The sequence below is a fragment of the Monopterus albus genome, unplaced genomic scaffold, assembly GCF_001952655.1.
Source record: "Monopterus albus unplaced genomic scaffold, M_albus_1.0 scaffold429.1, whole genome shotgun sequence".
Lineage (NCBI taxonomy): Eukaryota > Metazoa > Chordata > Actinopteri > Synbranchiformes > Synbranchidae > Monopterus > Monopterus albus.
In genome coordinates this window covers 70,902-84,247 of record NW_018128309.1, presented here as the reverse complement: position 1 = coordinate 84,247, position 13,346 = coordinate 70,902, and the positions used below count along the sequence as shown (strand labels likewise).

Sequence of the window (13,346 nt, the reverse complement as noted above, 5' to 3'; positions counted from 1 at the left end):
GAAACACAGACAGTCATACTAAACTTTATCATTATAAAAGCAAAATAATACTAACAGTAAATAAAACAACTGTAACTCCTGAAATCCAATCCTAACACACAACACTTAATATATTTAAGTGTTATAGAAATCTCAGCCGCGATAGTTTTTACACTTTGTAAACTTCCAGCTCCTACATCTCAGAGGAATCTTGTTTGTACTGTTACTTCACCACAGAATCCTATTGGCCTCAGTTATCTATTCAATGTATTTCAAAAGGCTGGAAACTCCTACAAAACCTGCAGTGCAAAAGTCCACTTTCGGTTTTGTTTTCGTCTGATCCTCGAGGGAGTAACACGCAACCACTGAACCACAGCGGCCATCTGCGGTTTGGCGCAACACCTTTTTTTTTAACCGCAGGTGAGTTAAATAACCCCTATAACTTTAACAGTAGCTTATTCGTTAGGCTATATTCATATAAATCAAATCTTTGTCGGAGGTCCGTTTTTAACATCCTCATGGATAGACAGTCGGTTGTGGTGGATTTCTGGCTCCTGATGTTTCTTTCGCTTTCTGTTTTGCAACTGAGAAACACTTTGTGCTCTAACATAATCTTTTTAATAGTCAAACATAGCTGTGGGATTTAGCTATTTACAAGAAGTGCAACTGTAGTCTTATAAAACAGTATCAATTCTCCTTTAATTTTGTAAACACTGATTCATTATGAAACTAGTCCCGTTTGAAGTGACAAAGATACGCAGAATGTCATGGTCTGGTCCTTCTCTTCCTATTTTTTGTTGGTTTTCTCTCCTGATTTCCTGTCTTTCCCTGTCTTTCCCTGCTTGTCACGTCCTCAGCCAGCACACGTGACATTGTCACGTGTACCTGCTGCTCATTACCTCCCAGTTCAGCTCTGGTGTGGGAGAGACTTCTTTAGGTGACTAAATAACAAAGTCGCATACTTGATCTATTAGGATTATTAGATTTCTTTTAAATCCCCCTTTTTGAATAATTTACTTGCCAATACAACCTTCGTGTCTATATTATACTGGAAAATGTTATGTTCAGTATTAATGGTTTATTTATTGACAAAGCTTTAATACATTATTATAATAGAAATCCTATATAACCTACTGCTTATAAACACAGTGCTTACAAAGGAATATTACTGAATATAAAGTTTACTGTATGTAGGACACCATTTTATACATTTAGAAACTTATTTACTGGCATCACACATGTCAAATGTGATTTTCAGATATATTTCACATGATGTAAGACATCACATGTGAGAGCAAGGTTTCTCACACATATGGTCACGTGGTGAATGTTCATTTAACAGTGGTGAAATCCCATATGACATATGCACAGGTGATGACATTCTGATATTTCACATGAAATGTAAACATTCACATGTCATGCGATGACTTGAGCTGTGGCTTTCTTGTAAAAGAAATGTTTTGCCCTGTAATATAACTCTATCATAATATCTAATCATGGTGCTGCATCCTGTGTTTAGACAGCCTACCCTCCATCATGTCAGTAATCAAATCTGGCCTGGCTAAAGACCAGCACAACAAGCTGTGCTCTCTCCTTGGTAACGTCAGACTCCACCTGCTCTACAAAGCTAGCGTCCATGGCTTCACTGCTGCTGGTTTCCATAACCGCTGTGACAAACAGGGCCCCACTGTGATTGTCGCTTACAATGCTGCTGGGTTTGTTTTTGGAGCCTACACGTCTAAAGACTACACCCAGTGCGGGCAGGCCATCAACGATGAGGTGGCTTTCCTATACAGCATCAGTGCAAATGGAGGCAGGCATCACCGGACAGTGCGCCTTCACAGATGTAGCCACTGGTCCACATTATGGTGCTCTGGTGTTCCTGCATGAGGACAAACCTGTCATTCTGTCCAACCCAGGGACGAGTTTCAACTTTCAGGCAGCAGCAATGCACGGAGATGACTTGACACTGACTGAGTTTGAAGTGTATCGAGTTGAAGGTGTGTGAGGAGTTAAGCACTGCCTATTACCAACTTTAATACACAATGGTATACTTTCAGAAACAGACAAGCTGTTGACACCTGACCTATGAATGTTGTGTATTTTACAAGCGTAAAGAACATGATTGGTCAGTTTTTATACTAAATTAGGCAGTAACATGTTTAAAATATGAAAGAGATTGATTGGATGAATATTAGAATTAAATAAGTCAGCATGTTATGGTTTATTTCCTGCAGGTTTGGGGGAACTCCTGGAAAAACCCTGGAGGAACATCCAGTGGACTGCTGAGTATGTAAAAGTCTCTGGCAGCTTTTCCCATTAATAAAAGTATTTTTGTATAATATACAAAGATATATTGAATTCACACATTTTATTCTTGAGCTGTAGCCTAGTGGAATAGCATGAAACCTAAAACTTTGGTGTGTTTATCTTCTCAGCTGGCTGCAGCGATGCAGAAGTGTTGCTACACTGTGACATCAACTTTCAAGCTCTCTAAATTACACATATCAATTAAACTAACACATGCAGCTAACACATGCTAGACCTGTAAATGTGGTCTACTGTACATCATTTCTGTTTCTTCTAGGAAAAAGCAGCAGCTGACCAAGGACATCCTGAACTACAAGCCTGACATCAAAACAGTTAATCAAGCTCGGGTACTGCTGGTGGGCCCGGTCGGGGCCGGCAAGTCCAGCTTCTTCAACTCCATTAACTCAGCGTTTCGGGGCAATATGACCTCCCAGGCCATCGCTGGTACAGCAGATAAAAGTGTGACCACTCAGGTACCGGCAAAAGTTTTGCTTGATGAAATATTTTGCTGCTGTTAAACAGCTGAATCAGAGAAGAGCAAGAAAAATGAAAATCACTACTTACTTATTTGTCCTATGTCATATAAAGGAGTTTCCATTCCTTGACTCTGTGTCATATGGATGTAAAACGGACTCTACATGCTCTAATTATACATGTTCCATTACAGTACATTTCATGTGTCCTCTGTAGTTTCGTCCCTACACCATCAAGGTAGGGAATTTTTTTTTTTCCTCTGATCCTGTGTGACACAATGGGGCTGGAGGAAACTACTGATGTTGGTTTGAACATTGAGGACTTGGTCAGCATCTACAAGGGTCACATCAAGGACCGCTACCAGGTCTCCCATATAACCAGCTACCTAGTTGCCTACATCTGTATGTAACTGATTTAATGGTAAACATGCAAAGTACTGAGTGATTAATAATACACGTTTTGTCTTTCAGTTTAATCCCTCTGCTCCGCTTTTGGAGAATGCCCCTGGCTACAAGAAGAATGTGACTCTGAATGACATGATTCACTGTGTGGTTTATGTGGTCGACACCTCCAAGGTCTCTCTCCTTACTCAAAAAATGCTGGACAAGTTCGCTGCCATCCGCAAAAAAATCAACCAGCTCGGTTAGCTAATGCTGTTTTCACAATGGCTCCACTATTTTACCTTCCATATCTGGATATTTTTTATAGTTTATCTAATTTTTTATGTAATATTACAGATATTTCTAACTTGTGAATTTGTTCTCACATCTCTTCACTTCTGATCCCTTGTAGGAATTCCTCAGATACTCCTGATGACCAAAGTAGATGAGGCCTGTCCACTGGTGGCAAAAGACTTGAAGAATGTTTATCGGAGTGTTTATATCCAGAGAAAGGTAATGTTTTTACAGCCATATATCAGATTTTGGTGGAAACTGGTTATGGTGGTACTGATAACTACATGCTTTTGTCTGGTTGCCTTCCAGGCGCGGGAGTTGAGTGATTGCCTGGGCATCCCCCTGTCCTGCGTGTTGCCGGTGAAGAACTACAGCGTGGAGCTGGACCTGGACCAGGACACTGACATACTGCTCTTTAGTGCTGTGAAGCAGATGCTGAACTATGCGGACAGCTTCTTTGAGAACCAGGTTGTTGAGGCCCCTGAGGTGACTGATGAAATGGAACTCTACAGATCAAACGATCAACTCCGCCCCACCTTAGAACGTACTCAATACAATGTTGTTTAAAAGACACAATATTGTCAATTTCCTAACCTAACTAATGAGTTTGTAGATCAAACCCAATAATTTTTTTTTAAAGTAGAGCCTCCAAAGTTTTTCACACATGACCACTCTTTTCATTTTTAGTAGCTTTTATTGCACTTGCTGGGTTTTTCTGATTAAAATGTGTGTGCAGTAATACCGAGTGGATCACTCCATTCTCACTCTTTTACTTTTGTTGTTTTAGTCACAAACTGGCAAAAAATGTTTGTACTAACTTTCTGGTGTTTTGTAATGTACGACTTCAAACTCCTGTGACTTTCAGTTTTGCATTAGTGGAACGGTTGCACAGACTTTTCTTTCCCTCGGTCTGCCACTAGATGGCAGTCATTTCCAAATCACAGGTGTTCAGTTATGAAATTTAAGATGTTATGCAAAGAGAAGCAGTGGTGGAAGAAGTACTCGGATTCTTTACGTAAGTACCAGTACCACAGAGTAAAAACACTCTGTTACAAGTACTATATTCAGAATGTAAGTAAAAAAATATTAGCATGAAAATATAGTTAAGTAACAAAATGAAATGTACTCATTATGCAGACTGGCACATTTCACATTATATAGTATTACTGGATTATAGTATTATTGTGCATATCATATTTAGTGCTGCAGCTGGTGAAAGTCCAGCTTAAGTGCATACAACACAAATTACTGCTGTGTAGCTTGTGAATTTTCCAATTATGATCAATAAAGTCTTTGACTGATTGACTGATTATACTTTATTTTAATATTCTGACTCTGAAAGTAACTAGTAACTAAATATTTGCCTCTAAAATGGGTGAAGTATGAAGTAGCAGATAATATTCTAGCACAAGTTTGTACATAAGTACTTGAGTAAATGTACTTAGTTACTTTCCACCTCTGAAGATGAAGCTTATTCTGCATAATTGTTTCTGACAAGGTCATATGCCCATTTTTATTGTTCTGTTTCTCCACTGTTGCATGATACTGTATGTCAGATTGATATAGCCAACGTGTTTTCATGTTGTGTCATCACGCGGTGTGACACAAAAATGATTTAACCCCGGAGCCCACATGACAAAGTCAGATGTTAAGGGGTTTTTTGAGCCAATGGAAACACTCGTGCAGTTTTGGCACCGCCCTCTTCTGAGCGCCGGTATAAAGACTGTCGCAACGTTGTCAACAACAAACTCTGCTAACACACTGTTGCAAGGACTGAACACACAGTGGGGATATTGAAATCATCGGACTACAAACACGTCTTTTCTCACAGGGATTATTTTTTGCGAAGATGGTTCCAGATGAAAGCTTTGTGTCCATCGAAAACAGGTGAGCTTTCTTGCACACTGTGCCAGATTTAGCGCTACAGATAATGCAGTTTGCAAACGCATGTCAACACATAGAATAAACAGAAAAAAGTAAAATCCGTTTGCTTACAAGGCTTAAAAAAGATTTAGAAAACAACAATTTCTCTTATACTCAAGCTGGTTTTGGACTCCAAAAATAGTTGCACCATTTTATATAAGTGGGAAGAGAACACTGATTTGATTTTAGGGTTTATTATTAAATTCAGATAGCTGTGATTTTTACTTGGACCTTTTAATCTATGACAACAGATATTTAACCTGACCATTTATTAGAAAGGGCTGCTGCAGGCATTTGAAATAATCAACATGATTTATCACAGAATACAAATGGCTAATTGCTCTGTGTCTCCCCCTCAGGATGCAGTCGGTAGGTCTGGCTCTGGAGGAGTTGCTGGTGACAGCTCAGAAACAAGACTGCCTAACTATTGGCATCTATGAATCTGCTAAGCTTCTTAATGTGTGAGTTGAAGCTGTTAACACATACACAAGCCACTTTCATTTAAAAAAATAACTCTCCGTGACTTAAGACATCTGAGTGCAAGCATCCGCCTAAAACTCACCATGTTCTCTTTCCTCCTCAGAGATCCAGACAGTGTGGTCCTGTGTGTCGTGGCAGCCGATGACAAAGATGATGTGGCGCTGCAGATCCATTTCACCCTGTTACAGTCATTCTGTCTCGACAGCGACATCACCATCCTACGAGTCTCAGGGATTCAGCGGCTCCAGCAGTTGCTGGGAGCAGCGAATACCAAGAGAAACCAGGAAGAGCATGGCGACTTTCACTGCATACTGGTTACGGTGCGACTCAGTGCATTATTTGTCTAATATTTAACTGACAGACAGAAGTGGAAGTGTATTATTATTATTTTCATGCATTAGTCAAAATGTTGCTTCATATTCTTGGCAGTATCTGAGCAAACAAACCTTTATTGCACTTTCTGGAACCTTAGAACTACTAGTTTCTTCAGATTTAGTTTTTTTTTTGTCAATTGCAAATGCTACCTGCAGACCACATTAACCTTACCTTACTTTTTCCCATGCAGAACCCTCAGGCTGACCACTGCAGGCTGCAGGAGGTGGGCACCTACTGCCAGGAAAGCCGGCGTCTTCACCAGTGGGTAGCTGAACTGGTCCTGCAGGAACGCTGAAGGTCCTGGCTCCCGCTTACATCAACAAACATGGGAGCTTTCTGGGTGCAGATACTGATGAACTGAAGGATCATCAGGGATGACCTGGAATGGACTGAGAGGGGCTGTCCAGATTGATGACAAGCAGGAACCAAGGACTCCCTGTCATCGTCTAGTGAAAGTGGAGTGGAGCTGAAAACGTTTTTTATGATCTTTTCTGTGCAAAAGATATCACCAAGCAGATTCCCATCAAGGCCACAGTGTATTTACATTGTAAAACTAAATCAAAGCTTCTCTTTTGCACCTTTGTATGGCCACTCAGAATAGAATAGAATGAATGTATGTTACACACACAAGGAATTTTTCTTCTGGTATAGAACTGAAGGCAGCCATCTACAGCGCCAACTCAACCGATGGCTCTAACCATCGGGGACAATACGGGGCTGGGGGTGGGGGGGTGTTCAGTGTCTTGCCCAAGGACACTTCGACACGTGGGCTGCCGGCACCAAGATTAGAACCTCCAACCTTGTGGTTGGGAGACAACTGCTCTACCCACCGCACCACAGTCGCCCAAAGAAAATGACATTAATCACTATGAGGAATAGTAGCTTTGAAAACAAAACCTCCACACCCCAGCTGGCACCTGTGTGTCTGTGGAGTGGACAGGAATGTTGTGGTGAAACTATGCCCAACATTCCTAGCTATGCTGAAGCGGGAGACACCTTGGAGAGAAGGTGTGTGTGAATGTGTGGTATGCGTGGACACTACTTGTGGCTTTCTTTAGAAAAGAATAGGCGTGCGGTGTGGGCATTGTTGAAATGAACCTGAGGAGGAATGGTCACCATGGAAACTGAAACAGAAACTATGTTAGAGTTAAAGTCACACAGGATTTATTGGCATCGCAGCACCAAAAAGAAAAAGAAGAACCTGCAAAAGCGCCTTGGAAAATGATCTTCTTTGGTCAAAAGAGAATGCAACTGTTTTGATTTGATGAACAAGTCAGCTTTAAATTCTTGTCAATATCTTTGTGCCTTCAAGAGCATTGCCTTTTTGATAAAATGCTGTTTAATGAAGTGGATACACCTTAAATTTATTGTTTGTATTAGCTGTATAGCTATTTGACTGACTTCGTAACTGACTGGCTGCTTTATCAACAGGTTTCTGCTTACAGTAAATTTCAAAACAAAAGTCAAAGGTACATCATGGAGTTAGCCGAGTCATGCAACTACAGTTTACACTTGAATTGAAGTAATGGGAAAAAAATGTGCAAACATTCTTTTCAGCTGCCAGGATTTTCATAAACATAAATCAGTCAGAGAGAGAAACTGGGGTGGAGATGTACTCATTGTGTTGGAACAAACTGGTAAAACAAGCTGATGTGGTGCTACTGTCCCTCCAAACCAGGAAGCAGAGGGAAAACCTGCAGGAAAAACGCAAGCTTCCTGTTAAATATTTTGAATTCTCACAGATCATTTGCAGTGTCCCCCCCCCGTTGTGTACATGTTTTACATGATATGATGTAGGTAAATCTTCAGATGCATGTTCCAAAGGTCAGAGAGGCAAAATGTGCATATAACTCGTGGAGTAACCTCACCCATGTCACAGTATCTCTACAGTATCAGGTAGCAAGATGTTCCCGCAGCACTGTACAAATAGTTTATCCTCCCCAGTGTACTTTCCCTGTGCTGCGCTGCCCACTCCACCCTCTGCTCTCATATGTCCATTTACACCTCCAGCTGCAGAGCAGAGGGAACATTCAGGCACATGGGCCTCCCGTTTATTTACCGTTAGCTGGACAGGGGAGTGACTGGTGAGGGGACTGACTTCTGGTTGGCTGCAGTTCATCCACATTAAATCTGATTGGCTTTGACCTGTAGACAGCTCTGGGGGGAGTACGGTTTGAAACTTGAAACAGACTTGTGTCTGCTGAATCAGTGTCAAAGGCCAGAGAAACAGAGGATTTGTAACAGTGACATTCTTGTGACATGACCCAACTAGGAGACTTTAGATCCCGTCAGACACTCGTACTCAGGCAGCACAAAAACAACACTGCTGGTAATGATTAACAAGACTAAGAGTCTACAGGTGTTCTAGTAGCTCTCCGGTGCACTTAAGCACACAGCAGCTTGCCTGGCTCTGTTTAAAGATAAAAAAATAAAGTGCCTATTAGCACCTCTGAAGCTCAACCCCCCCGACATCAACATCCATGGAGCCATGCTGATAAAGTGGCTAAACATCAAAAGTTACACAAAGGCACATGCTATTATATTGTCTTTTTATTAATGTTACCTACTTCTCAATATCATCTTTTTTAAACAGCAATATCCACAAAATATTAACAGTGTGCAAGAAAACGAGTTATGGCACATCAGAGAACAGTTACAAAAAATAGATATATTTTCTTCATAATCAATCAAGGCAAAAAGATACATATACTGTATGCATACACAGGAGATCAGAACACAAAGGATGAGTCTCTGGAAGGGCTCAGAACCAACTCAGTCATGTCTGATATTAAAGTCCACCAGTGAGGAGCCTCAGCTCTCCCCGTCTGACCAGGTATGAATTTTGCCAGGCTCACTTTGTGTCACAGCCCCCACTGGTTTTCATCCCAAGCCACGTGTTCTACTTTAAGACTGTTCATTCTGTTGATCTGATAACCCTGAGACCAGCATCAACAGAATATAGGCCACCATAAGGCAAACTGACAAAGCAATAAATCAGACGAACTGTCAGCCAAGCCAGAGGTTTAGGCCTGGCTATCTCTTATTGTAAGCCCAACCAGCTATGGAATGATTGAAAAAATGATTAAAAATAAAAAGAAAATAGCATCTCTCAGACATCAACAGGACAACATCAGTGTGTGCATGTGTGTGCTGATATGATATGCATGCCTATTTTATGTTGCGTGAGTCTTCTGCAGTTGGGAATTAGCTACACTTTGCAAAAACTGGCAAATGAACTGTGTTTTGTTTCCCACACTCTTAATTCAGTCATTTCCTCAATCGTACAATAGTTCCAGTGCCGGGAAAGGTGAAGTTATGCCGGGTCAGTAATTCTGAGTAACTTCCTACCTGTCACTGTTGTTTACACTCAGGTTTCTGTTTGAGTTTCTGTATTTCTTCAGCTTTCTTCATCTCTAGAAATAAGATAAAGGAGTTTGTTTAATTTAAAGGAATAGTTTGACACTTTGGGAAACACGCTTATTTGCTTTCTTGCCGAGAGTTAAATTAGTAGATTGATACGACTTTCATCTTTGTTTGCTAAATAGAATGCTACAGCCAGTAGGTTAGCTTAACATAAAAACTGAAAATAGTGTAAAGTCAAACTATTCCTTTAGCTTAAAGGATAAGGCTGGTCTTTTTTTTATTAACAGTAATTTCGACACTCCCCATAAACAGAATAAAACCAACAATAATTTGCCTCTACTCACAGTTTATGTTTGTCAGTCCTGGATTAGCCTATTCATTGGTGCCATAGACCTTCATTATTTTTCAAATACAATTAAAAACACATTAGGGAAACACACTGATGTAATGGGTGACATATTTACTCATTACAGAACACAAGACCCTGATATCTGTTAAGAATATCCACAGATCAATGTCACTTTGGAGTGACACTTTTAACAAATATCATGGTTTGGTGTTTTGTAATGAGGAAACATGTCAACCAGTCTTTGAACAACAATGGAGGTCTGTGCCACAGATGAATAAACTCATCCAGGACTAACAGAATGATAGATATTAATCATAAATAGAGACAAATCATTGTTGGTTTTAATGTCTGTATGGGGACTGTAGAAAACACTGTTAATACAGAAAATGACTGGCCTTATCACTTAAACGAGTGTTGAAAATAAATGTAATGTAGCTGAGACAGGCACAGATAACAGAAACAGAACTGTGTGAATTTATCATTGTTGTCACTATTATTGTTGTTATTATTAGTCATCACATCAATAAATAGCCTCCCACAGTTCAACTGAGCAATTTTAGTATGTGTCAACACCATTTTTTTACTCTTCTCCAAGCTGTGCACACTAACCTTTGACTAATAAAAAGAGCAAATGGAGGCCAAGCACACGGTGTCACATGTCCTCTGGTCAGAATCACCCTGACCTGGAAGTGCAGGGTGGCAGGACTGTAAAATTACCATGTATGTAACACTCTGCACAGCACTGGAGGCAATGTAAGTTCTTATACCCTAAATCCGCCTTTTCAGGTACCAAATACACCCGATACACACCCACACACACAAGCGCACATACCCTCAGTCATCACTATGACCTTTTTCTAGCTCCTGCTCTTTCTGTGATTTGGGAACTGCCTGCTCTCTATGTTAAGAACAAAGGCAAATGAGAGATAAAGAAGAGTTTGTATCAGAAGCCATCACCTATAGTGAAAAACAAAATGGTATTTAATGATTTAACCTCACATTGTATCATCAACTGTGTTTTCTAAGGGAATAGTTTTACGTTTGGGGAAATATACTTTCTTGCAAATATTTAAATGAGATGGTTGATCTCACTTTTATGTGTGTGTATTAAAAATGAAGCTATGCCAGCAGCTGGTTGGCTTAGCTTAGCATGAAGAGATAGCCTGGCTCTGTTTAAAGGTTAAAAAAGTTTCTAATAGCACCTATGAACTCAGTTCAGTTCAGTTTATTTGTATAGCACCAATTCACAACAACAATTGTCTCAGTTCACTTTACACAATCAGGTCTAGACTGTACACTGTTATAAGGAAAACCCAACGAGTCGCCCCTGAGCAAGCATTTGGCGAAGCGTGGGGAGGAAAAATTCCCTCTAACAGAAGAAACCTCTGACAGATCCCAACTCAAACCCTAAAACGACAAACTGTTGTTTTCGAACCTCTATTTTGTACCAATTTTAAAAAATCACATATAATAGGTGAACACTGAGCTTTACAGATGTTGGCTGCAGATGTAGTTACCGTTGGACAGAGCCAGACTATTCCGGTCATTAAGCTACAGTAAGCTAAGCTAACTGGTTGCTGGTAGTAGCTTCACGTTTATTGCCGACATGCGTGCAGTATCAATTGTTTCATCTAAGTCTTAGCAAGAATGTTAAAAATTGTTTTTCCCCAAAATGTTTTCCTTTAAACACAAGTTCACAAACAGCCAAAGACACAATCTCTCTCACGCACACAACAGATGAGCACGAACTAAAAACCGCTCACCTCTCACCACCTCCAAAAACCTCTGACTCCCCAAAGTCACTATATCAGGTGGGTCACATTTTCCTGGGGATTAAAAACAGAAAATCACTGGGATCAACCCCCCTGAGAATCCATCAGCGGCCAACAGTGACACCACCCTGCTCTGTCACTGTATGTTTCTCCTGACAAAAGACCTCAGCTAAATTCTAAAGTGTAACTATGCTGGCACAGCGCCGCCTTCTTTCAAAACCAGCTCTTTTAACCTTTGACAATCATGCCTCGGACCTAAAAACGCAACTGCACAGGACAATGCAGGTGAGTGTTACCTGTATGTGTGTGTTGTCCTTGTTGTCTGTCGCACAGCTAAACCAACACTCAAATCTGTGGGCTTCTCTGGTGTTAAAGGATATATTTAGGAGGTTGGTTTTTGCCACAGGAATGAGGTCTGATGTTGACTGATCCTCTATAATTCTAAACCTAATAAGGCTTTTCTTTTTATCTTACATTGTTTTATCCTCATCGGGTGTTTGCATGTGTGATTAAAACCAGCCTCCACTATTGGAAGCCTCTAAAACCTGAATGACAACCATAATAATAATAAACAAAGACAGACATGATCCTGATTAACAGAACAGAATAAGTAGTACTAAAAAAATCCAACACCCACAGAGGGGAATTCTGTGTTTAGATTTTGTATCTTACAAACACTGTACAGGGTAATACTCAACAGACCAAGTTCCATGGACTCCATAGAAAGAAGAAAACTAAAAGAAAAATAAACCAAAAACAGCTACTCTTCAACTTATCACTTCTGCACATGTCTGAAAGAAAGTTTATACACTTAGTCTGTTTCTCTTAGCTTCATTTTTTTCACTTCATCTTCAGTTTTTACAATCAAGTTTGGTTTTTCAGAGAGGAGGCGCGGTGGAGTCTCCTCTCCACAGGAGCCAGACACAGGAAGCCGGGAGGGGACCCCCAAGCTCTTACCAATCCAGTCCCTGACCAGTTTGAATTCACTTTAAAGCAAGCTGTTATAGAGGGGAGTCTGGAAGCTTCAAAAACTGGCTTCAAAGCCAGGTTGTGTTTTTTCTAATCTGATCTATAGCCAGAATTGCAATGCATTAATAAAACACCTCTTTTTTCTACTGTAGAGGGAAAAGGAAAAACACCTCCATCCTTTGAACTATCCAATGCAATCTGTTCCTTTTTCCTTCCCTTGAAGTTACACAGCTACAAATTTACAAAAGGGAAAGCTTTATTTTTACTTTTTGGGACAGCTACACTTGTACTTTTTAATGTTTGGGTTTTCTCCTCCAGCCCTGCATTCTTTGCAGACTTAGCCTCTGACCTCGCTCTCTTTTAGGGTAAAGCACAGGGAGGCTTGATGTACAGTAGAAACCTTTGTTTATGATCATAGCAGGTATCTGGTTAGCTTTTACCTCTAGCTAACAACCAGATCTCCTGTCCCTTCATTAATATGAGCAGGAAAGGAAACCTGATCAACCAGGGTCGACACCAAAGTTAAAGAAAAACAATCAAAAAAGTACAGTAATATCTTCTGTTAAGTAATTCTTCAACAAAATATCAAAACGTACATTGAGTTCACAAACAGGTATTTCTTAAGAAAAATGCAGTAAACGTCCAGGGTTAATAGCTTTAGTTCTGTGTAGAGCGGTT

The 13,346-nt window shown here is 40.3% G+C and overlaps 2 protein-coding genes across 2 annotated transcripts; both read left to right on the top strand.

The window, feature by feature from the left end:
- The first annotated feature begins 262 nt into the window (after positions 1-262).
- Positions 263-4,739, top strand: LOC109952053 (interferon-induced protein 44-like). Its single transcript, XM_074527620.1, is given in 10 exon segments — positions 263-399; positions 1,499-1,781; positions 1,783-1,979; positions 2,217-2,268; positions 2,567-2,762; positions 2,980-3,005; positions 3,007-3,127; positions 3,234-3,405; positions 3,556-3,656; positions 3,747-4,739. Coding segments are annotated over 9 exon segments (1,389 nt in total). The 5' UTR covers positions 263-399; positions 1,499-1,515; the 3' UTR covers positions 4,005-4,739.
- A 453-nt stretch (positions 4,740-5,192) lies between these two features.
- LOC109952067 (growth arrest and DNA damage-inducible protein GADD45 beta-like) lies at positions 5,193-9,795 on the top strand. Its single transcript, XM_020586924.1, has 4 exons — positions 5,193-5,324; positions 5,720-5,821; positions 5,944-6,160; positions 6,406-9,795. Exons 1-4 carry the CDS (start codon positions 5,287-5,289, stop codon positions 6,508-6,510), a joined length of 462 nt encoding a protein of 153 aa, XP_020442580.1. The 5' UTR covers positions 5,193-5,286; the 3' UTR covers positions 6,511-9,795.
- Positions 9,796-13,346: the final 3,551 nt, after the last annotated feature.